The 27,867-nt window shown below is 47.2% G+C and overlaps 1 protein-coding gene across 1 annotated transcript in view; it reads left to right on the top strand.

Moving 5' to 3' along the window:
* LOC142817339 (uncharacterized) overlaps window positions 1-27,867 on the top strand; it is a 103,886-nt gene that overhangs the window by 47,933 nt on the left and 28,086 nt on the right. Inside the window, exons 2-3 of the mRNA XM_075894374.1 lie at window positions 4,153-4,280; window positions 12,286-12,359. Of these exons, the coding sequence (XP_075750489.1) occupies window positions 4,252-4,280; window positions 12,286-12,359 (103 nt within the window). The 5' untranslated portion in view covers window positions 4,153-4,251. The remainder of the gene's footprint in view (window positions 1-4,152; window positions 4,281-12,285; window positions 12,360-27,867) is intronic.

Below are 27,867 nucleotides of genomic sequence, written 5' to 3' on the forward strand. Positions count from 1 at the left end.
ACAGGTGGGCCGCATGGTTCGCCGAGTCTCCAACAAGCGGGGAGGTATCAAAAGCAAGTATGCGCTTGGTCTCGCACATTCTTTTGTCATTAGTCGCATCTTGTATGCGACTCCTTACCTGCACTTAAGGAATCACGATGAAGATTTCTTAGAGATTACCCTTCGCAAAATGGTCAAGACAGCCCTAGATTTCCCGATCACTACTTCCAATGCAGTACTTCTTGCCTTGGGAGTGGTAAACACCTATCAGGAGCTCCGGGAGGCTCACCTAACAAATAAATACACGTGCTTGGCGCAGACCTCGTCGGGCAGACGACTCCTAGATCGCCTACACATTCGGCATGAATTCAACACAGAGGAGCGAGTACGAGTGCATTGGAAATACTTGTACGAGTGTACATTGGAAATACTTGATTCATGTTCGACCCCTCCCCACGAATATGCCACGTCAGTCATACGCTGGCCGTCTAGAGGCACGGGCTCTTGCTCTCCAGCGCAGTTCAGCTCTATACAGAATGTATTTTACACGGACATCGCCGGCCCTTACAGCGGGGGTTGGTATTCGGCTGCCGTCGTTCACCAAGACAGGCAGGTGGATGGTCTGTGTTTCTGCGCAACCAACGCTACCCATGCTGAAAAGGTGGCCATAGCAGTGGCCACATTACACGACACTTTTCAAATTATATTACCAGACTCCGAATGAGCTTGCCAAAATTTCAAACTGGGCGGAATCACTCCCCTAGCTGCCGAAATTCCTAAACCTTGTCCACGAATAGGTCACCCCTTTTTGCGTCCAATCATCTGAATTCCTGGCCATCAGGGCATCGCATACAAGGAGGTGGCGCATGCTGCCGCCCGAGCACTCATTGCCCGGGCCGCTGCCTCGCCCACCGACGACCCCTGTGTTCCAGAAAAGAACGTTCCTCTCCTAACTTATGGAGACATAATTACTCATTACCAGGACTTCCACCGCCATTTTCCTCCGCCCTGCAAAAGACTACGGAAGGCGGACGAGAGAATTCTTCTCCGGCTATTAACCCATACTTTACTGTGCCCGGCAGTGCTTAAACACTTTGACTCTTCCTTGTCTAGCCTCTGCTAGTACTGCGTGGAGGTTGCTGACTCGTACCACGTGGTATCGGCATGCCAGCTCAACCCTCCTCCACCCCCAAACCCAAATCCAACAAGAGAAGACTGGAAGGCGGCAATGCTCGGTTGCCAGGACCTTGCGACCCAACGAGCCATGGTCCAACTTGCCAGGACAGCGGCAACGACCAATGGGGTCCCTGACAAGGGACTCCACCTGGTACTGCAGGGAGGCTGACCCCCTATAGGCCTATCTATCTATCTATCTATCTATCTATCTATCTATCTATCTATCTATCTATCTATCTATCTATCTATCTATCTATCTATCTACTTTTACTTCTACTTTTAGCTCTCCTGGCGGTTTAGATAATGGTATGAATACCATTCTTATTATGCCATAACATGACTGTATGAAGACCATATTTGACTGGTCATAAAATGAAAATCGTGACATGTATGTCATAAAATTTATGACTTACATTCCATGGTCCTGCAACTCTTGCCGTGGTTTCGTTCACATGGCATGTTTCAAAACTGGTATGGTATGACATGATTGCAGGACGAACACAGGCGACAGAACCTAACATGAAAATCGTGACATGCGTATCATGTAACAACATGACTCCATGCCATGCTGACGACGTGCTCGCGGTCATTGCGCTAGTGTCTCATATACCAAATTTCGTATTACGCTACGTGAATGAATGACGAAGGTATGTGACTGGTGGAACCATATTAATCATAAGATGCGTGTCATGTAACAACATGACTACAAACCACACTTATGATGCGCTCGTGGCTGTTTCCATAGCTTCCCTTATACCATATTTGGTAGTATGGGACCTGAATGGATGACGAAGGTATGATACTGGTGGAAACATGATAAGCATGAGATGCACGTCATGTAACAACGTGACTACATGCTACGCTCATGATGCGCTCACGGCCATTTCGCTAGCTTCACATGTACGAAGATCGGTATTATGTGACGCGAATGGACGACATGGGTAAATAACGCATCCAAATATGATAATCACGACATGCGTGTAACGTAACAACATGACTACATGCCCCGCTCGTGATGGGCTCGCGGCCGTTTCTCTAGCTCCACTTATGCCAAATTCGGCATTACGTGGCGCCAACGGAAGACGAAGGTATGTGTCTGTGCAAAAATGGTAATAATGAGATGCGTGTCATATGAAAACATGACTACATGCCACAGTCAAGGCGCCGTTACATTTCGACGTGATGCGGTGTGCGTGTTTGCCGGTGTTCATTTTGTCGCGTCACGCCGGCGTTGCCACGCTATGCGCCGGTCCTGCCATATACTCGCACACTGCGTTGCTTTGACGCATGCGCGTTTTAGCGCGTTCGGCGTCCCTCCGTCACGAAAAGGGGGAGACGCAATGTTGTCTGGGTAACGCATCGTCACACAATGCAGCATGTCGCATTTCGCAGCGGTTGTTGTCGGGTCGTGCCTACGGAAGCTGGTCGCACCTGGCGTCATGCAGCCTATAGAGTGCTATGCTAGCGTTTTGCTAACGTAGCATCGCTGTGCCTAGCGTACACGCGCGTTAACGCTACATTGGATTGCATTGGAGCCTTCATGATGCGCTCGCGGCCGCTTTGCTATTTCCACATATACAAATTTTGGTGTTACGTAGCGTCAATGAATGACTAAATATATGACTGGTGCAAACATGATTATTCTGACACGCGTATCATGTATACGAACATGACAACACACCACGCTCATAGCGTGCTCGCGGCTGTTTCGCTAGCTTCACATATAGTGAATTTGGTATCACGTGACGTGAATAGACGACGAAGGTAAACGACACATCGAAACATGATAACCATGACACGGAAGTCATGTACAGCATCATATACCTCCACCTTGTAACGTTGTGCTCATTTTAAAGAGACATATGAAGATTTCTCATTCGTGCTTTACATATAATTGATTCCCACTGTATGTGGGATCTGCCAATTTTTTTAGCAAATGTTCACTACTACTACTACTCCACTCATGCTAGGCCGGTGGTTAGGCCTAGTGCGGAAGTGGTCACGCTGAACGATAAACAGTCCTTGTTGTTCTCAAAGAGCATTATCAAATCCCAACAAGGTGTTGAATTGGTGTCTGGTCCACTCACTGTTGGTGTGATGTATGATCCAGTGACCGAGGACCTGAAGAGGTGGTCATAGCATCGAAAGTACGCGGAGCCAAAGGTACACACGTCAGCGCTTGATCGGCTTCCCGGTACGCCGGAAAATTGTGCCAATGCGTGCAGGGTGTGCATGCACGCCAAAGTCACATGTCCCATTATTGGCATGCGACATCCGAAGCAGTACGACAATGATTTCGTACTTCATACTACAAGCATACTGCACACTTATTACTGCTGTAAAGAGAAATAGCTGGCGTCTCGTTTGAACAAATACTCGGTAAGTGCACTTGTATACATTTACCGGGCTCGTAACTTTTCATGTTGCTTGCGATTATCTACTTGCAGTGGAGCTCGGCGTTTTTTCTTGTGCATCAAAATCTGTGTAATCTGTAAACGCCACATGGCATGATTCCCACGCCTTGTTGGGATTTTCACAGACCACTATTAGTGATATTTCCTTTTGCGTTGATTGCTTTTGCGTCAACAGAGAGTGCAGTGGTGCCCAGACGGCTTCTTGTAAGCGGGAGTAGTGTCTCGGATTTCAATTATGCAGAGCTACGTAGCACTTGCCGTGTTAACTTGTTGCAGTATGTACAAGTACACCTGGCTATTCAGTACAAAATGACGTCTAGGTGTGACAGTATGCCACCGCGAGGCCAGGCACCTGGGTGCAAAACAGACGTGTTGTGTTCCATAAGAGGCAGACGGTAAGTGACACGCAAATCACCTCTGCACTTTGGGAGTGCACATAATTCCTGTTGGATTATTTGTAAGTGTATTCCATGTACATCTAACACGTACATAATAACAATATTGTATAACATACCTCTTGCTTGACGTGTAATGTACGTGACAGCTTCTTGACAGAGCAAGCCTTATGCACGTTTTTTTTCAGTTCCTTAATACCTCTCAAAGGATATATATATATACCATTTCTAAGGAAAATAAACCCTGCCCATACTATGTAAAAGTGTTTCTGAACAAAACCTACTACATGTTCAATTATACGGCGAGCTGCAAAACGTGAGTAGAGCTTCTTTCAAAAACTAAAGAAATGCTACGCAGCTATTGCATGTAAAAATGAGGTGTGTGACTTATTTTCCAGCTCCTGCAATGCTTAACGGAGCTCTGCCACACTTTTCCAAGTAGCCATGGAATCGAATCGCTACAGGAGCTTATTGTCTCGTAAATTCACCAGCTGAAAAAATTGTAGAATTCACCCACTGCGAGTGAAGGTACTAAGAGATGTCGAACGCTGCAATTGCATTCGCTCTTCTCACGTGCAGACGAAAGCGCTGGAAGCTAACCAGGAAGGGACGGCACAGGAAAGATATACATTATGCGCGCACCGTGACCTTCCGAACTTCTAAATGCGAAGCATTGCTTAGCGAATTTCGGCGACATTGAGCGTATCTATCTATCTATCTATCTATCTATCTATCTATCTATCTATCTATCTATCTATCTATCTATCTATCTATCTATCTATCTATCTATCTATCTATCTATCTATCTATCTATCTATCTAGCCGCTTACTTTTGGGTGCCCTTGTGGTGACCCCCTTAACTTGACGTCAACCAAAATTAGCATGGAAGGGTAAGACGGTTTGAGCAAAATGACGCACTGGTTAAGACATAAATAATGTCACAGTCCTGTCGCGTACATCGTCTTAACACTTTCCACAGAACAGTGGCACACACACACACGGGCGAGTATGTGCCGCTGGTATGCGGGTATGTACCAGAGATGTTGATAGTATCTGCCCAAGAACGACGAGAACACATATGGACATTTTTAGCGCGTGGGCACATTTGTACACATTGATACGCAACAGCCGGCTCAGCCTTGCTGCGTTAAAGAGAAAGAGGACGTCGGTTGCTGGTTTTTGATGAAAATACTCATACGACCCTGAACGTGAAGAAAAGTGCGCTTCGTGCATTCTCTTTTCTGCAGCTTATCAACATCCTGTTAATATACAGTAATTATCTCATTCCGCGAGGCTAATTCCCTTAAATATTTAGGCATGCTATATAATGACACATTAAATTGGAGAAGCCACATTGATGACGTGTACTCCAAGACAACACGGGCCATTGGGTGGCTCTGGAAGCTCGCAAACCGTAAAGCGGATTTAAGAAGAGATGTGCTATTAATGATATATAAACTTTATGTGCAGCCCATCATAGAATTCGGATGTGTATTATTTTCTGGCAGTGCAGCTTATATAATGAGACCCCTAATACTTCTGGAAAAAGAAGCGTTGCGTTTTTGTCTTAGTCTACCAAAATTTGTTGCAAATAACGTGTAGTATATGGAAGCTCGCCTCCCTTCTCTGATGAATAGGTTTAAAATTCTTACTGTTCAAGCATTCTTAAAGATATACAGTTCACACCAAAGACTCTCATTTTACGTTTTCATTCAAGAACCGGCTTTATTTTTCGAAACACATTGGTCGCGACTACACACGCCGCAAATAACATTTGCACAAGCGCTACTACAGCAACGGAATGTAACAATTAAACATATTGGTCCAATACACAACCTAAAGTAAATGCTTAGCATACAATTTGCTGATATATTTCTTCATAACGCGAAGAAATTGGCACATAGGTACCTAAATGACCAGTTAGCAGATTATCTAGCTCACCTAGAGGTAAGCAATATCATCGCTACTGATACATCTGTGTCAAAAGAAAAGGCTGGGGTTGGCATCTTTTCTCCTTCTTTGGACTGGTCCTTGTCGATTCGACTCCCAGATTATACCCCTGTATTCACTGCAGAATTATTCGCTATTGTTCTTGCCGTACGCAAACTTCCCACACGCAAATCATTAGCAGTTATCATTACAGATTCGTTATCAGTATGTAATGCACCTTCTGCGGCAGCAAATTCAGAGCTGATGGAATAAGTTTCAGCATTTAGTACCGAAAAACGTAAAGAACCTGCATTTGCTATGGATCCCTGGCCACCGCGGATGATGTTTGAACGAAATGGCGGACTTTACAGCAGTATATAATATCCCTGAGGGGGCCCACCATCCCTGGTTTGCCAGATATGGCTTACGTGACAGCGCTAAGATTCGGAAATGTTTCTCTGCAATGCAGAATATGTAATTTGGATAAATTTAAAGATTTCGAGCATTTGAGGCATTGCTGGAATAAACAGTGGTGTGTATCTCGCCAGTTTGAGGTCACTTATACCAGATTGCGGTGTACAGTACCGCAACTAAATTAATAACTTAACAAAGCTGGACTCAAGGCGTCCCCGCTGTGCATTTCTCGCAACGAAATTGAAACAATTGAACATTTATTTTTGTTCTGTCATCCCTACTCTTATCAGAGAAAAAGAATTTCCGTCGCCCCATTAGAAAAGCTAGGAATACAAGTAAATCTACCAGTACTCTAATCACTTGGCGGCACTTCATTTGGTTACTGCCACATGCGTATATGCTCCACTGTGTTTGATTACATCAACGCAACTAAAAGATGCCGTGCTAGTAATCCTAACCTTTTCAGATATTTAATTTATAATTTGTAGCTATGTCTGTCAAAAACAAGAGATGGTTTGAGCACTTGCTCAGAAAAAATTTTTGTTTATTGGTAGTATTATCTCTAAACTAATTTTTCAGCTTTCATTTCATTTTAGTTTCATTTAAGTATCCTGCCGCCCGGTTCTTTGCCCATCCCCCTCTGTGGGTGAGCGTCATTCATCTGAGGTTACAGCATCAGCACCAACTGTCACCATTTTGTTCGCCGAGCATGGTCCATCGTATATAATTTATTAAAAAAATTACTCGTAACATTATATTTCGCGTCACTTATTGAAGTGTCGCTCAATAAAAAAAAACTTCAACATCGTCTTGTTCCCTCCATATGCTTTGCATAACGTCGATTCCCAGTTACGTGGGATCTGCCGAACTTTTATTGACATGCGGTCTGCGAAAGAGTATACGGCAATAGTTTTGTGCCTCATACTACAGGCATTCTACACGCAAATTGCTGTTTTAAATTGGGACAGCTGGAGTCGCGCTTGAATAAACGCAATAACTATACTTACTCGTACACTTCACTGGGCTCATAGTTTTTCCTGGTTATTGCGATTAAGGAGTCGGAGCTCAGCGTTTTTTCTTTGTGGATAGAAATTTATGCAATCGCAAAACACCAAACCGGCATGATTCCCGTGACGTTCTGTCATCTTCAGATGCAGTGCAACGCAATCTATTCCTTTTGCACTGGTTGTTGTCGCATCAGATGACAGTGCAGTGGTACCCAGATTACATTTTATAAGCGGGTGCCGCGTTAACAGGCGCATTTTCACTTTTTCAACTGCCAGAGCCACTGCATGCATGCCATGCTAGCGAGGCACGTCTTGGCAGTTCCAAACAAATAATGGCGTCTCCTGGAGCGAGAGTATACCACCAAAAGCACCTGGGTGCAAGATAGGCGTGCTCTCGTCTATAGAGTGCTCACGTTTTGCTAACATAGCATCACTGTGCCCAGCGTGCGCGCGCATCAACGCTACATTGGAGTATAATGAGCCCTTCATGATGCGTTCGTGGCTGTTTTGCCAAATCCGCATATACTAAATACGGTGTTACGTGACGTCAATGGATGACGAAAGTATATGACTGATGCAAACATGATAATGCTGACAAGCGTGTCATTTGAGAAAATGACAACATACCACGTTCATAGCGTGCTCGCTGCTGTTTCGCTAGCTCCACATATACTAAATTTGGTATCAAATGACGTGAATAGATGACGAAGGTAAACGACCCATCCAAACATGACAATCTTGAGACGGAAGTTATGTACGGCATCATTTACTTCCACCTCATAACATTGTGCTGATTTTAGATGACATATCAACTATCTTGATTCGTGCTTCGCATATCATAGATTCCCACTGTACGTGGGATCTGCCAATTTTTTTCTACAGATGAACCACAGAGTGCACAAAAGCTAGCCGTAGGTATATATAGCGGGAATATGGATTGGTTCTATTTCGACTGCCTGATTTCACACCCAGTTTTGTGGCTGTATTTCTGGTAGTGGTGGTCACCCTATGGAAACTAAACATGACTCACATCTGCTCTCATATTAACAGATTCTCTCTGTCTCTCGGCGCTGCACTTTCTGCTGTATGGTATTGACTCGCTCATAATAAAGGCGTTTCGTTTCGTGCATTAACACCAGCACAATGAAGAAAAGTTCGTTTAGTTGGGGTGCCAGGACATACAAGGCTGTTCTTCGAAAAAATGTTCGATTTTTTAACGAAGTCATCATTGAGTAGTTCAATTTTGACGTTTTTTTCATCATCCACTTATGTCCTGTATGCGCGATTTCGCAGGCGTAATATTATGAAAAGCTTTGCAAGTTCATACCTGAAGAAATCCACTGAATATCAGCGCTTATTATATATCTGGCGAAGATCACAATGGGAAACACCTAAACTGGAAGTGGCAATAAAAAGGCTGCTCTGACGGGCACCGAAACTAAATTTTTACCAACACAGGTATAGCCAGGCACTCTCTCAAATATGCGCCTCCTGTGGAGAGCTGGAAACTATCAATTATTGCTTTTTGACCTGTAGGTTATTTACCGCAGCTCAACCCAGTTAAAAAGACCTTTACATGCAATTGCAGTGAGTTTATGTGTGCTCATGAATTTGTATTTTGGAGCCTCTCTTTTAGGTTCCTTCAGCGCGAAAGTTTACGTGGCTGTGTGGAATTGTCATTATGAAACTGAAACATTTCTTTTTTTAGAATAGGGTGCAGATATATTTTATTATCTATTACTAAAAGAAAGCATTTTTTGAACATTTAAATGATTGAGCGTAAAAATTTCACAAAAATTTGAAATGTTACTATTCTATGTCTTCAATTACACTAAAGTTCTAAAAGATCGTAAACCCTTTAACTAGCAAGAGTAGAGAAAACTGCGCAAACATTTTTTGCTGGTTTATTTCTTCTCTAGGACAGCCACAGAACAACCAAAACAAGTTTCAATATGTTTTATCAAATACTAAAAAAGATGGAGAGGTCAACAATTTTGTTGATCTGCCAGTTAACGGTAAAAAGGCGGGGCTCAAAAAAGTTTTTAATATATTGAGCTTTCTAACGCGTGTACTGTGGCGATTTTCTTATCACTTTTCAAAAACATGCTAACGGGTGTGAAATGTCAAAATGCAGTTTTTTCTGCTCATCAGGCAAAGGAAAACACCGCATTTTGCGCACTTGAATCCAGAGACGCCCTTGTGGCACATGGCGCAGCGACCTCTTGTCTGGTTTCCTTCTTGTGGTGGAGAACCAAAGGCATGTTCGAGAGCTGCAACTGGCCAGTGGCTGACGTTGTCATACCGGGCATCATCACAAGGCATTGTATCATGTTTCCTCTTGGGAAGAGAAAGTTGCAGGGCTTTCATAGGAGGTCTTCCAACTGGGCGCGGTACGAGAATTTGGTTCGCTGAATTCAGCGATTTGCCAACAGAGATGCGAAACCTTGAGAGGCATGATGTTTTCGTTTAGGGCAAAGAAGTCCCTCTTTTAAAGCAGCCATGCATTCACTATGCTAACTTCCAAAGAATATGCGAAAAGCGAGAAGTACCACCTGCGGGACTTTGACGAGCTTGTAGAGGTGCGCCAGCATATCAGACATATCAATCCCGCCCATGTGCCCATTGTATGCCTGCACAACTGGTGGACAGGTAACTGGCACCTTTCTCTTCTCTTCGGCGTGATATCGTTGGGCTTAACTAACCGGCTCTACGCCATATGCATTGCTCAGCAGTGTCACACATCTGTTGTCATGCCACTTTACGGCTATCACGCCTGCAGCGATAGTCTATTGCCCCTCGTTTCTCTTTCGACAAGATTTTATCTTCCTTCAAAAAGCAGTTGGCTCCACCCGATATGTTAGCGCAAACTGTGCCTACGCAGTTAATGTTCAGCTCAGCTTTCATAAACTCAATGAGATTGTGGTTCGTGAAAAAGTTGCCAAAAAACAGAACTGAGTGCTGAGGTTCGTCAATCGTTCTTGAGAGTGCCAGTACAACCTTTGCAACAAGAAGGAGGCTCGGCTCCTCGGAGGACAGTTACACATTTAAAAATGTGCTCGAGCCCTGGTAGAGCAACATGTCGTGAATGATTCTTGTTGAGCTTGATCGGCAAAATATCTTAAAACCCTATTTGTCAGGCTTGTTACTCACGTACTGCCGTAGATTCCCAGCACGCGTCCCTTTGTAAGCAACCATCACCTCATCTACGCTCTGCTTACGCTCGGCTGGAATCTTCAAAAACCGCTCTCGAAAATTTTCAAAGAGGGGCCGCACCTTCGAGAATCGGTCACTGTTGGTGCCTTTGTCCAGGTTATTGGCAAAGTGTACGGAACGCCTTATTGCCTGAAACCAGTTCAGGGACATCACATCAGTGACTGCGGGAAATCGGCCATCTAGGGACCAGTAGTCTTCGAGCGAGGGAAACTTGTACACTCCCATAAGCGCTAGAATGCCCAAAAAGCGGCGACTTTATTCAGCACTTGTTGCCATAGACTTCCCTTGCTCTTGGGTACCGTACAAGTTGGTCAGAAAGGTGATGAGGTTCACAAGCTTGTCTGTAAACATGTACGTGAAGCAGGCATAAGGTAACTTCACTTCATAAACCGGATCATCAATGTTTTTCTGGAACTTGTATTTTGGGTATATCAATCTAGTTCCACTTTCTTGGCTTTTTGGAGGGAACTTTGCTTGCTTTGTCTGAATCATCTTCATCGTCTGAAAGGGGCGCAAGGGCACGATTACGGCCTTTTGCTTTCTTTGATGGAGGGCATGACCTACTAGCCGACAATGATAGTCTACAACGCTCTGGACTGGCTGTCGTGGAGCGATCAGGGCTACTGGTCATGCTATGGTCCTGCCTTGGTGGTGCTTCTGAAGCATCAGCGTGCACAGTTTCATCACTTGTGTCATCATCACTAGAGTCAAGTTCAGAGTCACTTGGATGTAGCGGAACAAGAGCAACACCCCTGTCCATTCCACGCATTCCATAGAAGATGTCTTTGTCCATTCCTGCAACAAAAAAAGATCAGTGGGTTCTACTAAAACCTCTCGCGTCGTTACACTTTGTAAAATACAATATTCGCGGCACAAAGCTTTGATGGTGAAAAACGGCTGAGTATTCGTGGCTCTGACTGCACGCACAATAGCTTATCGGGCTTTATCTGCGATAAAAATATTACAGCGCCAATAATTAAAACGCTAAAAGCGCGCGAACCAAGCCATGCAGCAGCCATACCATTCTACAACGCGCGTGGTGTTCCGCAACCCTTGCCTGGCAGCTCAACAGTTTTGTCGACCGCGGTAACGGGCTGCTTTCTTAGCGTCTCGGCTAAACAACACCACGATATTCATACAGCAGGTTCCTCATACCTTTTTTTACGTGTTTGAAAAAATCTCGGTTTGCTTGCCTTGTAAGAGCCCTTGAAACCCGAAACAGAATCCCGTCGTCGAGCAGAACGTCAGCGAACCGCACACCGCTACAATCTTGTCAACAAGGCATTAACTGGCGCCCTCTGTCATGTTATTTACCAACTGGAATGAAGAGCATGTGCCCTGTGGCCGCTAAATTTAGCGAAAAAAGCTCATGTTAGGCGCGCGTTTTGAACAGGAGTGGTTTTTTCATGGGTGTACAGTATTGTTGACCTGCGGGTGAAAGGGTTCAAATTACTTATTTTGGGCCGATGCCGCACATTTGGTGTGATCAACAGTATAAGGTGAACAAGAACAAGAAGTAAATCTGCGTTTGCCAAGTGTTGACGTTTGCTTGACAGCTCCGTTTTTTATTCAGATTTGCGAAGCGTAGAAGTGGCCTCAATTTTTCTTTGTATTCTGGTTCAACATACGACTTTGCGCGCACATTTCTTCCAGGCGTCTAGTTTGAAATGTATAGCGCTGGGCTTGCGAATTTTATCTTCTGTTTGGGTAACACTAAGCTGTGCGCCACTATACATAATGGTCCCAAATGCGTTACAGGCCTACCAGGACACTTGAAGCAGATCTGGGCAACGATACAGAAAATCCTTACATGGATATAAAGAACTGGACAGGTAAGGTTTGCCGTATGCTACTCTAGTTCTAAAATTTTTTGTACAAGTCAATCATGAGTGTAATGTCTAATATGTGTGATGGGTAATAAAACGCTATAAAAACATTCAGAAATGCTCTGAGTGTGCATATTTTCAGAAGCACGTTATGATAAACTTGTCAGGCGGAAATAGGAAGATGACGACTTTTCATCACAAAACAGATGAGCTGGCTGGTGATTCATAAGATATACTTCAAAAGAAAGAAAACCGTTAAGTCATGCCTTGTATCCGAAGACACGCTGATGTGCAAGCAGCCCATGTATAAAAAATACTGCGAGTATAGGGGATAAAAAACCACCAGGCCTCTATGGAACACTCGCCACAATCACAGTGGAAACTGAAACAGTGGCCTTTCAGAGCCGTTAAACAACTTTTAGGGAATGCCTACAAGCACGATTTCAGGGTACCCACGGCGCCCATAAATTATAAATTTTGTGAAATAGGTAAGCATTCCCGATGCTATCCTTCGTCATTGTTTGAAGAAGCGTGGAATTTACGGATTGCAATTTCTTGCGATTGTTTATGCTGTGGTTGACAAAGACGAAGAATTGTGCCTGAAGCTTCAGTAAAGAGTTGGAACATTCGATGACGCACTCGTTACGCCATTCGCATAGTGGGACGCCTGGTTGTTCCTTGGCTGGTCTCAGACTCTTTATTACTCGTATTAACACGATTCCATTTCGGCATCGAGCCTTCCTAAAACCACTTTGCAAAATAATTTCGAGCACACGCGTCGCTCTGATGTGGAATACTGGGATTGCACACCGGAGACCCGGGTTCAAATCTTGTTGAGTTTTTTTTTTCGTGATTTCTTTCTTATTTCGCGTGCCAGTCGTTATGGGCGCGATGCCAGCGGACAACTACGACACACGTGACCTTTGTGATTATTACAGCTTTCGTTGTAATAACAATAACAATGATAATAATAATAATAATAATAATAATATTAATAATAATAATACCATGTGTTTGGCGCCATAATCATGTCGTTTTGCCGAAACGGCAAAACGACATGGTTATGGCGCCTACCCGTCACCTGCGTTCTACACATTATTGCCTCAGAGACGGGCGCGCACGCCGCACACTTTATTTTCCACGATAACTGCCAGATAGCGCTCATGTCTCACGTGTGACGTGACTTGATGCGCTCGTTCGCCTCCACTGCACGCTCCAGGCACTCTAACGCAGCGCCTACAGTATACTATTCACCAATTTTCTTGCGAAGAGCATCAAATAAACGTTTTGTTCCCCTTCTCCAGACGCAAGACTATCGTCTTTTGACGAGCTTTGCGGTGTAACATGCAGATACGGGGCAATTTTAAATGCGAAGCATTTCTTAGCAAACTGGCAAGTTTGAGCGTGTCTATCTATCTATCTAGCCGCCTACGACGTTTAGTTCTCCTGGCCGTTACTCTTATGGTATCAATACCAAACTTGGTGTGGCATAACATTAGTGTATGAAGAACATATTTCGCTAGACATAACATTAAAATCGCGATATATATGTCATGAATGTCATGATTTACATTTAAAGGTCCTGCAGCTCTTGTGGTGGTTTCGTTCACCTGGCATGTTGCAAAACTGGTATGGCATGACATCATTGCATTTTGAACACAAGTGACCGACCCCTACATGAAAATCATGACATGCGTGTCATGAAACAACATGACTACATGCCACACTCATGATGCGCTCACGGCCCTTTCACTAGCGTCACATATGCCAAATTCGGAGAATGGTACGTGAATGAATGGCGAAGGTATGTGACTGGTGCAAACATGATAATCATGAGATGCGTGTAATATAAGAACATGAATACATACCAAAGTCAAGGCGCCAATACATATGAACGTGACGCGGTGCGCGAGCTCGTCGGCGTTCATTTCGTCGCGTCACGACGGCGTTGCCATGCCAGGCGCCAGTCCTGCCACATATGCTCGCAGACGCGCTCCGCGCTGCGTCGTTTTGACGCAGCGCGGCATCGTTTTGTGCGTTTCAGAGCATCCGGCATCTCTACGTCCCGAAAATCGTGTCTGGGTAACGCACCGGCGTGAAATACAGCATGTTGCATTTCGCGCCAGTTTCTGTCGGGCCCCGCTGACGGACGATAGTCACGCCTGGCGTCAGACTACGGAGTGTTCCCGTTTTGCTAGCGTAGCGTCGCTGTGCCTGCAGCGTGCGCGCTTCAACGCTACATTGGAGTATATTGGGCCCTTCATGATGCGCTCGCCGCCGTTCTGCTAGCTCCACATATACTAAACTTGGTGTTACGTGACATCAATGTATGAAGAAATATATGACTGGTGCAAACATGATAATCCTTACACGCGTGTATTGTAACAACATGACAACATACGGCGCTCATAGCGTACTCGCGACCGTTTCACTAGCTCAAGATATACTAAATCTGGTATTACGGGACGTGAATAGATGACGAAGGTACAGGAAACATCCAAACATGACAATCTTAACAGAGAAGTCATGTACGGCATCATTTACCTCCACCTCGTAAGGTTGTACTGAATTTAAAGTGACACAATAACATTTCTTATTCTTGCTTCGCATATCATTGTTCCCACTGTTCGTGGGATCTGCCTTTTTTTTTCACTACGCTTCTGCATGTAGTCTACGAACGCTAACTTTTGTATACTGCGTAACCTAACAAAAATATAAAAAGAAATCGTAATTATTATGTTCAAGAATGTTTTCAATATTATTAGGAACCATCACGCATGTAAATGTTTCGTTCTTTGCGGTTTCTAGTTTTCTGGTTTTCTTGTGCCATTTCACCTTTTTCCTGCCCCGGTAAACAACGATAACGCCGCTTGGTGGCCGCAGGTTCACATCGAAGCTTCTGAGCGAGCATAGGTGCGTGTTCCTTAGGTGATCAGTATTCATCGAGCAGGGAGAAACGAAAACAGTGGTGCGTCATAAAATATCTTGTTGCCCGCACATGCAATCAGCGAGAATTTGTGTGTGAGTGATATAATCAGCGAAAGTGGGACTCTAATCACTATAGCCACCTTGAAAGTGACACCGGTGACCTGCCAAACTTCAGGAACACCAGCTGTTTGGAAAACAAATTGCCATTGGGAACTGCACGTAAAGCCAATGACTCTTTTCCTACATTGCATTGCATACGTTGTCGGTGTTTCGGCTGCCGAATATTGTTGATAGGTTAACGATGAAGATCGTGTACCGTAACACCACTCCCTTCGGCCTCTATGATAAATGGATGGAAAGTCATTTATTGAAAAAAAAGGAGGCACAGGACCTCTGAGGGGATAAGCAGGACTTTCTAATTACACTACTAGTTCACAGTTTCATGGGTTACGCTTATTGCATTCACCGTCACTGGTACTGAGGCGGTATAGGGTCAGTACTGTGGTTTGTCGGACCCCCTAAGCCACTATGATCAGGCCGCTCTGACTTCCACATTGGGCAATTAATAACTCCGTGTCCGGGTACGTAAGGAGCGCTTCACGATAATTTGTGGTTTGCAAAGCTTGTATGGCCATTCGCCCTTTTTCAAATGCCGAATACTGCCACAGTAAGTGGCGAAGGTCTTCGCGGCAACGCAGCCCGCAGTGCTTGCACGTCATTGTCGCAATGTCTGGTTGTCACCATTTTGCTAAAGAGTATGGTGTGTATGCAGAATTTGCGTAGACCTTAATAATGAAGACTTCTTGGGAGCGTGAAAGCTTACATTTGCTGGAAAATAGTACTGGTGGGGTAACCTGCGCTGTGCGTTTTTCACTAGCATGTCGCAGGGACGTGCGTATTGTGGCTACCAAGAGAGCCATTTGAATTAAGAGCTCATACAGGTTCACCCTGAGGGGTGGGGGCAGAGAAAGATTGGTCGACCCACCTGGGGAAGCAGCAGTGGCGTGTGCCGCCGTAGTGCCCCCGGGCACACCCGTATGCCCCGGCGTCCAGATAATTTCTATTGGCCTGTCGGCTTTTTCATGCCTACGAATGATGCTTTGAATAGCAGCAGCTGTAGCATCCTCGGACGCTGGGCGAAATATTTCCGAGTAGGCAGCGTGCGTGTCGGTAAATACACGAAGGGGTTTCTGTATAGTGTATGGGCGGCTTGCAGTCGCTCCCCATAGGGCAAGTAGTTCGGCATGCATAGGGGTACCGTTCGGTAGATGGCACCTGTAGGCCCCATTGTACTCGGGGGTCTGCACGCAGATCTACGCTATATAAGCTTCGTCATCGGTAATGGCAGCATCCGTGTATATGTCGATGGTATCTAAGCTCACTTCCCTTAGTTGTCACGTGGCAAGAAACTGGCGGGCAGTATTATTGTGACGAGAAATAGAGCCACGGAACAGTCGAGAGGCTATTGGAGTTTCCCATGGGGGTTATAACTGATTAGGAAGAGGTGCATCATCACACCGCTGAAAATCCCACGCCAGAAGGTGACGACCTTGCAGCGTGTTTTGCAGGTAGATAAGGTGTCGAGTGGGGGCTTCACGGATGACGTCTTGCAGAGGGGGCAAGCCTCCTGCGCTTTCAAGGGCGGATATCTTAGTGTGTTTAGGGAGCCCCGTGATGGTACGGATATTAGCCCAATGAAGGCGTTCCAAATTTTAGTTTTCCGTCGGAGAAAACGTGTATATGTGCATCGTACAAAATCTTTCCAACAGCCGCAGCTCTTGCAAGAGTGCGACAGGCTTGTTGTCGTGCACCTCCGTATTTGTTGGACAGACGACGTATCATATTGTCGCGGTTCAACGTAAGCAGTGAACCGAGACGTTGAGTCCGAGAACCGACAACGTGTGTTTTTATGCAGGAGCCAAGAGCAGGCGAGCAAAACAAAAGCACGTCGTCTTCTTCAGTCCCCCTTTTTACGAGCTGTTGGCGCGCACATCGTCTTCGTTCTTTGTTCCGGGCGCGGCACTTGCCGCTCCTTAAAATAGCATCGCCCCGATGCTATAGCTGAGACAGTAATTCGCGCATGAAGTCACTTTGTAGAAGCGGCGGTGCCTCGCGGAGTCACTCGCTGACGTATGACTTAATGCGCACTACGTGCACAAGCTCAGGTCGGTGCTGGCGACGCCTTGAACAGTTTGGGCTATCTGGGACGACTTCATAGGTAACGTTACTTAGTCGTCGTAGAACTTGATAAGGTCCGAAGTACCTTCTGAGCAATTTTTCGGATAGTCCCCGTCTTCGTACAGGCGTCCACACCCATACCCTGTCCCCGGTTCCGTACGTTACAGGTGTATGACGTTGGTTATAGCGGCCTGCGTCGTACTCTTGCTGTTGGTATATTCGCAGTTGTGCGAGCTGCCTGGCTTCCTCTGCGCGTTGAGTTAACGCGTCAGCACTCGTTTCGTTGTCATCGCATTCGTGTGGCAACACCACGTCTAACATCGTTCTTACTTCTCGTCCGTGAACAAGGCTGAATGGGGTCATCCATGTGGTTTCTTGTTTCGCAGTATTGTATGCGAACGTTATGTAAGGGAGAATCTCGTCCCAGTTTTTGTTTTCGATGTCCACATACATTGAAAGCATGTCTTCCAGAGTTTTGTTGAGTCGCTCGGTGAACTCGTTGGTTTGTGGGTGGTAAGCTGTCGACTTGCGATGAATAGTACCGCTGAGCACCAACACATGATCTAAAAGCGCGGCCGTGAATGTGGTTCCGCGATCTATTATAACGATCGATGGCGCACCGTGTCTCAGCACAATGTTCTCTATGAAGAACCGGGCTACCTCCTATGCTGTGCCTCTCTGGATGGCTTTTGTCTCGGCGTAGCGAGTAAGGTAGTCGGTCGCCACTATAACCCAGCGGTTACCAACACTAGAGGTGGGAAGTGGGCCCGAAAGGTCCATTTCGATCTGGTCAAATGGCGTTGTCGGGATCTGGACAGGGTGCAGCAAACCGGCTCGTTTAGTTGGAGGTGACTTGCGCCACTGGCAATCCAGGCAGGTCTGAACATGATGCTTCACGGCAGCGGTGAGTCTAAGCCAGTAATATCTCCCTCGAACTCTGCTCAGTGTGTGCTGTAGCCTAAATTTTCAGATGTTGCCTCGTTGTGGCACGCTTGCAACACTTCAGAACAAAGAGTGGTAGGGACGACAAGCAGGTAGGTGGACCCGTCTGACGAGAAGTTCATTTTCTAAAGGACATTGTTTCGCAGACATAACGACGATAGTTCTCTTGTAAAGGCTTTGGGTGCATTCTGGCTACGTCCTTCTAAATAATTATTCAAGCCAAGTAGCTCAGGATCGTCATGCTGGTGATCTGCGATGGTTGACGTGTCGAGGATTCCGAGGAACGCTGTCTCTTCATCAAAAGCAGCAGCCGACTCTATTGGTGATCGAGATAGGCAGTCGGCGTCCGTGTGTCGTTTTCCCGACTTATACACCATCGTTATATCAAACTCCTGTAGTCTAAGGCTCCAGCGTGTCAAACACCCGGAAGGATCTTTCAGACTTGTTAACCGACACAACGAATGGTGGTCACTGATAACCTTGAATGGGTGGCCATACAGGTATGGGCGACATTTCATAACTACCCACACGACGGCGAAGCATTCCTTTTCGGTGGTCGAGTAATTTGCTTCTGGGCGTGACAGAGTTCTGCTTACGTAAGCGATCACTCTTTCCTCGTCGTCCTAGCGCTGCACAAGCACAGCTCCGAGGTCAACATTGCTGGTGTCAGTATGCAGCACCGTAGGGGCTGTGTCATCAAAATGGGCAAGCACGGGGGTCGTCTGTAGACGTTGCCACAATTCATTGAAAGCATCTTCCTGTTCATCGCCCCAAACAAATGCAACGTCATCCCTCGTGAGACGAGTTAAAGGTGACGCAATGCGCGCAAAATCAGAAATAAACCGCCGATAATATGCACAGAGACCCAGAAAACGCCTCACTGCCTTTTTATCTGATGGTGTTGGAAACTGTGCGACGGCGGCAACTTCTTCGGGGTCTGGACGAACTCCTGCGTAACTGACGACATGGCCAAGAAACTGCAGTTCCTCAAAGCAGAAGTGACATTTCTCCGGCTTAAGCGTCAAGCCTGCGGCTCGTGTGGCTTGCAAGACCATTTGCAATCGTTCAAGGTGTTCGTCAAACGTTGTAGAAAACACAATGACGTCGTCAAGGTATACTAGGCAGGTTCTCCATTTAAGGCCAGAGAGAACGGCATCTATGAGACGCTGGAAGGTAGCAGGCGCGGAGTACAAGCCGAATGGCAAAACCTTAAATTCGGACAGTCCATCTGGCGTCACGAAAGTGGTTTTTTCACGATCCCTGGGGTCTACTTCAATTTGCCCTTATCCGCTCTTTAAGTCCATGGAAGAGAAGTAACGTGCGTTTCGAAGCCTGTCAATCGAATCATCTATGCGGGAAAGCGGGTACACGTCCTTTTTTGTAACCTGATTTAGCTTTCGATAGTCCACACAGAAACGCAGGCTGCCGTCCTTCTTTTTCACTAGAACAACAGGTGATGCCCAGGGGCTTTTCGACGGTTGAATAACGTCGTCTTCAAGCATTTTTGTTACCTGCTGTTCTATCGCTTCTCGTTCTTTTGAAGCCACATGATACGGATTTTGATGGATTGGTCTAGCCGTGTCCTCTGTGATGATTCGGTGCTTGGTCAAGGACGTCCGCCCAACTTTTGAGGTCGACGCAAAACAGTCATGGAACTCGTCTAGCAGCACAAGCAGGCGTTCCCGCTGTTGCTGAGTTAAAGTAGGGCTGAAGTCAAGGTTAAGTGCTAGGTCACGTGGGTCTTGTGCAGGTGTTGCTTGGAGTGCTGAAAAGCAGTCACAAACACCTGTGATCTCGTCGAAATGTGCCAACGTTGTGCCTTTTAGAAGGTGCCGTCGCTCGGAGGTGAAATTGGTCAACAGCAAGTTCGTTCGGCCGTCGGTGACGTTGACTATTCCTCGTGCTACGGAAATCCCGTGTGTGAAAAGCAGCAAAGTTAGTTGGTCGGCGACTCCTTCACCGTCGAACGGTACGTCACATGCTACTGAAACGAGGACACATGATCGAGGCGGCACGACTATATTGTGGTCTTTGAGACGAAATGATTTGTGCTCTGGTGATGTAGAATCAGTCAGACGAGCACTCCCGTAAAGTGAAACCACGTGGTCCGGGATGTTGATTTTTGCGCCATGCTCCCTGAGAAAGTCCATTCCTATAATTAAATCTTTGCAGCACTCTGGGAAAACAATGAAAGTTGCAACGAAAGCAGAATCTCCTATGCTGATTCTTGCTGTGCATCTTTCAGTAAAGAGCAGCAATTGACCACCCGCTGTTCTTATATGTGGTCCTGTCCATGGCGTTTTTACTTTTCTAAGATTATCAACCAGCTTGTGACTTATTATGGAAAAATCAGCACCCGTATCGACTAAGACCGTCACTTGCTCTCCATCAATAATTACATTGAGGCCGGCGCTCTCTATTTCGTCGTTGTTAATATTCGTCGGCGTCGAGTCATTCTGTGGGGGCAGTACTGGGGACTTTTTATCTTCTTGTGGTCGGGCTGCGACCTTACCCCGCGAGGTCGCCGCCTTTAGTTTTCTCGGTAAGGGCTGGGCAACCTTGTTCCCCGAAGGTCAGCAAAAGTACGTCGATTCGGTGACGATGTCTGAGCAGGGGATGGAGAGCATGACCTGTGGGCGGAATTGGGCTGGCGATTAGGAGGCGACTCGTGATAGGGAGACCACGTTGTTGAAGGTCCTCGAAAACCAGGGTCGTCATGGCGAACAATGTAGTCGTCGTTAGTACGGCGACCGTCGTACCCTGGCAGAGACGGGCGAAGCGATGTGTCGCGGTACCAACAATAGCGAGCTATATGACCGGCACTACCACAGTTGAAGCAGAGAGGGTGCCGATCGACGGTGCGCCAAGCGTCCGTTCTGCAAAATTGTGGGCGTCTTATGTCCTCTCGTGGTGGTGAGTAAGGCGCGGCAAGTCGTGGCTGGTGGCATGAAGACATCGGAGACATGGGCCGACGTCTGAAAGCCTCCTGCAATGGTTGCGACGAAGGTGTGGCTGTTGGTGGCTGGTAGTATGATGTAATAGGCGGGACGGGTGGTGGACGACGGACAGCGTCGGCATAACTCAGTTGACGCTTATCGCGGCCGAGATCAGCTCCTGAAAAAGCGTGCGTAAGTTCGTCACGAACGACTGCGGCAACGGCGGTCACTGGTGTATCCACTGGAGGGGTCCAAAGCTTCTGAATGTATTCTCGGACAATATCTCTGATCAGGTCACGTAGGGAGCCCTGATTTTCCAGAGTCACTGAAGCGGCGTTGATTAGGGTGGTAGTGGACGAGCGATCATATTGACTCGATCTTTTGTGCAGAGCACGCTCAATGGCAGTGGCTTCTCTTATAAAATCGGCCACGGTAGTTGGGGCATTGCGCACAAGTCCAGCGAACAGTTGTTCTTTCCCGCCGCGCATAAGGTAGCGCAACTTCTTCTCCTCGGACATGTTGGGATCAGCCAGACGACAGAGGCGCGTCACGTCAGCAAACATTGTCGCAGTTTTATTAGGTTTTTGAAGCCTTAACTCGAGCAACTGCTGAGCCCGCTCTCGACGGTCGACGCTAGAAAAGGTGTCAATCACCTGCTGACGGAACTTATCCCATGTGGATATACGGCCTTCTCGATTCTCAAGCCACGTGTGAGCGCCGTCATCGAGAGTGAAGTACGTGCGGGCGAGCTTCTGTTGAGCATTCCGCTGGTTGATGTCGGCAACGCGTTCATAATACTCAAGCCAATCTTCAACATCTTCATGTGGGGCACCACTGAAGCGATCAGGCACAAGCGGCTGAAGAAGTGTTACCTGGGCTGGATTGGAAACGAGGCTGCCTTGTATCTCTTGGACCAACTGTGGCTGGCTAGCGGAGGCCACTGGTAGAGGTACGTAATGACTGGTAGAATGTTCGTCGAAGGAGGTCAGCTCAGGAGATAGGCCTAACAACCGCCGACTGAAGCGGTGCACTGGTGTCTTAACAGGTGGCCGCGTGTCGGGACTTGATGAACGGCTCCCAGATGGGGTGTTGAGCATCGGCAGGCTTGCAACCCAGCGCCTCCACCAGTGTCGCGGTTCAACGTAAGCAGTGAACCGAGACGTTGAGTCCGAGAACCGACGGCGTGTGTTTTTATGCAGGAGCCAAGAGCAGGCGAGCAAAACAAAAGCACGTCGTCTTCTTCAGTCTCCCTTTTCACGAGCTGTTGGCGCGCACATCGTCTTCGTTCTTTGTTTCGGGCGCGGCAATGTGTAACGTGGCTGGCCCTGCCTGCCGTAGTCCACGTACCCACCTTTGTGGGCTGTTGCAGCTGGCTATTGGTAAACCTAAAACTTTGATTTGTCCGTTTTTTATTGTATATTGTGTGATGCAATATGGAGTGAGATACACATTTTCGGGTTGGTGCGATTCTTGCCGTCTATGCTTAAAAGTTATGTCTTATGTGGAGCCAGTTGCAGGCCTACTTCCTTAAGAGTGGACTCTAAACTAAGGAGGGCTGCCAGCAGCTCAGTATGCATTCATTCTTTGTCAGAATAATCCACTGTCTCTCTTTATATAGTAATATAATTGGGGTATATAGTGAATCTAGCCATGGTGTCCCGTTCTATGTTTTCTGCTACCCTGCTCATGGCCAGATTAAACAGCGTCGGTCCTAAAATAGATCCCTGTGAAGCACCTCTGTCCAAGTAGTAAGCCTTCGGGCTCCATCCAGGTGATGCACCGCTTAAGCGAATGGGCCGAGCGGCAAGGAAATTTTGAATCCATGCCTGCGCATGCTGACTTGGGTAGCGCTTAGCCAGTTCTTCAAGAATAGCGTTATGGTCAAAATTATCGAACGCTTTCTGCATGTCGACGGCCAGCAAGTAGTCAGGTAACATCTTTCTTGCAGTACGATTGATAACGCGCCGTAGCAGCCAATGGCAGTCATAGGTGCCGAGGTTAGGTCGAAAACGCGCCTGAGCTGGATGGTATCCCGGCTGGGTAATCTCGAGGTAAAGGAACATGTGTGTGTAAATCATGCGTTCCATAAGCTCACATAAAATACACGTTAAAGATATTGGCCGGAGGTTCTTGCAGAGAGTTTTCTCTTTTCCATGTTTCGGAATAGGATAAATGAGAAACAGCTTAAGGTGCTACGGAACATTATCTGAGGCTTAGAGGTCATTCATTACCGCCAAAAGTGCGTCCTGGGCTTCATCTCCGAGGTTGCGGAATTTTTGCCATGTGATTTGGTCGTGGCCAAGCGCCGATCGAGGACGCCCGTGTCTGATGGCTGCTAGCGTTTCTCCCGTGCTAAATGAGCGATCAAAATTCGGATCGGGTTGCGTTATGGTGCAGGCTTTCGGAGATGTAGGCGTAGTGAGTGAAGCGTGAGGAAAGAAAGTGGTAATAACATCGTCTTCCACAACGGACGGATCTGCTTTCAGCAACAGCTCGGTCAGAGGAGAGTTGCCTTTTCCTTTCCCGCTGAGGCTACGAAAATGCGCCATAGACCTTGGAGGGCCGGTACATGGCCAAGGCGTTCACAAGCGGATTGCCAGGCTTCACTTTGAAGTTGGAGCTGATACTCAATGATAAGCTTAAATTGGCGCGTAATTTTCATGAGGTTAGAGTGTCGTTTGCCGTGCGAGCGGTATCTTCTGGCTAAGTAGTCTGCTGTTTTCCATAAATTGCCTAAGTGGTTATAGATCGACTGAGTATGGTCCTCGCATGGCACTGTTTCGTGTGCCAGCTCACAGGCCTGTTGAACAATGTCCAGAAGGCCCTCAACTGTCGAGAATGATCCATTAACTTTACTACGAAAAGTATTCTAATTAGTCATCGTTGTTGTTTTGATCCGGGGGCGTTTTCGATTAAGTGCCATGAATATCGGGAGATGATCACTGCCCCATGACAGGCTGGAGACTGTCCAGTGCCGTACAAATTGGGGGCTGGCGAGTGTGAGATCTGGGGTCGTGTCTCTCTGCACTTGATGTAGTCCTATTCTTGTAGGGGTGTCGGGGGCGTTACAAATTTCTACAGAAGAGGGTTCAATAGCGTCATGAAGATATTTTCCGCAATTATTCGCCGTTCGGGCTCCCCAGGCAGAGTGATGAGCATTAAAATCACCTCCAATGAGCAGAGGGAGGTTCTTAGATGCTTGCTTAAGCGTCTCGAGCCTTGTGTATGGTCCAACTGAAATATTTCCTGGGCGAAAATGCGCAGACACGGCCACAAAAGGCTTTTGGCCAGGAGGACAAATTTTAACAGCTACTATTTCGCGAGCATTAGAACTGAGATCAGGAATCTCTATTTGAGTGGCCGGGCAGTCATTACGCATCAGAAGCACTGCCTGGCTTTTGGGAAGCTGCCGCTTATGTTTTATGATTGTTGTCTGAAAAGCACGGTAACCAGGAAGTGAGCACGTGCCGCGCGTCTCCTGGAGAACAAGGAATAAGGAGCGATGACTTTGAACATAATTGCGGATAGTGAAGCACGTTTGATTAAAACTACCACAATTCCACTGCACCCCCTGAGCGAAAGAGCTCAAGAGGAAGGCCCTGGTTCGTGGCGCTTGTTTTCATCAGCGAGGACATTGCGCTGCAGTTCATCCAACATATTTTGAAACCGAGTTTGCATGGTATCAAGGGCTTGTGTTAGAGTGTTAACCATCTCCGACCGAATCGCATGCTCCAGCTTACTAGATTCTTGAGCCCGTTCTTGTCGCAGGAGCCCAATAATGTGAGAACAGGCGGAGTCTTTGTCTGTGACCGGTTCAGAACGACGTGTCGGAGAACGGCTCTTTCTTTTACTACGAGACCGACTGTGGCTTGGTCTTGGGGACCGATTGCCTTTCTTTTGGTCCAGCATAAGGGCGCGATGTCTCTGATTTTCCTGCCGTAATTCCTGTACTTCTTGGTGAAGGCTTTTGATAAGCTGAGTCAGATCGGTAGAAGCGGCTGTTTGAGCCAAGGTTACTTTCTGAGGCGTCGGAGGGGTAGGCTGTGTGGCAGATGTCGTATATGATGAATCATTAGTGTTGCGATGAAGGGCTGATTCAGATATATTTTGTTCAGGACAATAAGAGCTGAGTGAAATGTGTGTGGACGCTCCACAAGCCACGCAATGAGGAAACTGCTTACAGTTTGGGTCGACCTCATGCGGCGCTTTGCCACAGTCCCGGCATACTGGCGGGAAGGAACAGTATTTGGCAACATGGCCCAAATGATGGCCGTTGTAGCATGCGACCGGGCGAGGCCGATATTCATGAACACGGATGACTTCACATTCAAACACCAAGCGTTTCGGTAAGGCGTCTGTATCAAATGTCAAAAGCAGCAGCTGTGTTTACCAAGCATGCGCACATCAGTGATTGTTGCCTGTTCACAGCGCAGATGCGCTTTGATGTACTCAATTTTTAGGCCAGGTCTGATCTTTATTACCCCACGAGAGCTGCCAACTGCGTGTCGCTGAAGAGGCGATGTGTCGACATCAATTACTCACACGCTACCATTGACTGTTGCCGCTAAGCGCGAGAGTGTACATAGTTTGCGAAAATGACCTTCGTCACGAAGTGTGATCCGTACGCAGTTACTGGTTATGTCAAAGCCGAGAATTCACATTTGTGCAATAAAAGTTGACGGAGCGCTTTGCTCTATGCCCTCTGTATGGGCTTGGTTCGGAATGTCTGTCACATGCACTTTGTTTAGCGGCCTGATCAAAACAGTATAGCGGGGCCGACTCACCCGTTCGGCGTGCAGTCTGTTCGGCGACACTTGGCGTCGGTTGTACACGGCGTTATTTTTTTGTACCCAATTTTCGTGAAGTTCAGTGGTGCTGGTAGAAGAGCCCGCTGCCGTGTCGTGGACATGAGGTCCGGTAGACGACTCTGATGACAACGTAGGCTGCGTTGCATTTATTGTTTCGTTTTCGTCCGATAGCGTTGGGAAATCGCTTGAGTTCACTGCAACGCTTGTGCATGCCGTGGTCGTCATCATAGTAGGCATCTTGAGATTCGGAGTGAAGCGCGCCGGGTGTTACAGGTTCTCCAGGTACGGCACGGACGCGTGGACGCGGTGCGAACGCGGTGCGAACGCGGCCGCCGGCAGCTGTGCCCTAGGCCAGTCCAAAACTGCTCACTAGGCTCAGGGTGGTCAGTTCACAAAATACAAAGAAAAAGACAAAAACGTTCTCAAAAACGCTGTCTGTGCGACAGAAACTCGCCGTGTAACTGGCATTCACTTCTGCGGCAACGAAGCATGGTCTATCAGCCGAAAAAACTAGTCAAACCGACAAGTAAAACCCGAGCTGAGGTCAGGCACCTCTGCCATCGTGGGCACTCAGCAGTGCCCCCCTCAGTGTCTATGATGAAAGCCGATTCTTAGGTGCTAACCACTGGCACGCGTATGCTCGCGTCTACGCGTCAAAAGCGTCAAATGCGCTTCTCGGCGTCGGCGTCGGAGGGGAATACGCAAGGAGGCGCGAAGGATCAACCCGGGCTTGATCTTTTGCCACGCGTACGCTACGTTACCACGCTAACAGCGGTGCCAACCAACCAGGCGCCGCGCGCCAACCAACCAGAGGCCGCGATGCCTCGGAACGTTATGCCTAATGGCCGCCGCTTCGAAGGCACAGCCGAGTGCTGGAAGCAAGCACGGAAACTCCTCCAAACGTTCCTGAATGACCACTTCGTAATCTAAAACGACAACGATACGACGAACGACTGTGAGTGTTACCAGCGTGACGTGGTTTCGTGCCGAGTTCGAGTGACGCCGACAAATCCAGCGAATGCCGGCCGGCTATGTTAGCGCCGGTCCCTTGTGCGATCGTCGGCCGAGCGAAAGGAGCATGTCGGTGTTCTTGTGCTTTGATCTGTGACTTTCTGTGCTAAAAACGAGTGTAAACAGACTTCGGAGGTTCGAAGGTTTGAGCGCAAGCCCTCGCCTACCACCGAGGCAATTCAGATCGGTGTCATCTGCATTCGGCGCAGGCCTCTACCATCTAGTTCATATGAACCAGCACATGCGAGAAACATCGGCTGAAAAAACTACGGTAGTTTCCGTCGCAACATGGACACCATATACGACGCCCGAAATATCGCGTAGTTCATGCGGAGGAGTTTTTATCGGCACTGTGTTTGTTTTCAACATCGGTATTCATCATCGCTGAAAGCGAACCTCGCTAGCCAACACATTTCCGTGATGTGAAAACGTACGTTCTCATAGAAGTGTATTCGTGGATTGTACGACGCTGAAACATTCGTTGGCTTCGGTGAAATTCATTTTCGTGTGTTATCAAGCTAATAACAAGCGTGCGCTGGTCGGTAGCAGTGTGAGGTTGCTTCGTGTCGAGTACCACCAACGCTGAAACATTCAGCTTTCAGTGGTCTCATTTCCATTCACGTACAAGACAGAAATTCGAGCGTGCGTTGCTGTGGTGATCGAAAAAGAAAGGTTCATGATTAAGTGCTGCTGGCATTGCCTGCTATTTGA

This window comes from Rhipicephalus microplus, chromosome 5, assembly GCF_043290135.1.
Source record: "Rhipicephalus microplus isolate Deutch F79 chromosome 5, USDA_Rmic, whole genome shotgun sequence".
NCBI classification, from domain to species: Eukaryota; Metazoa; Arthropoda; class Arachnida; order Ixodida; family Ixodidae; genus Rhipicephalus; species Rhipicephalus microplus.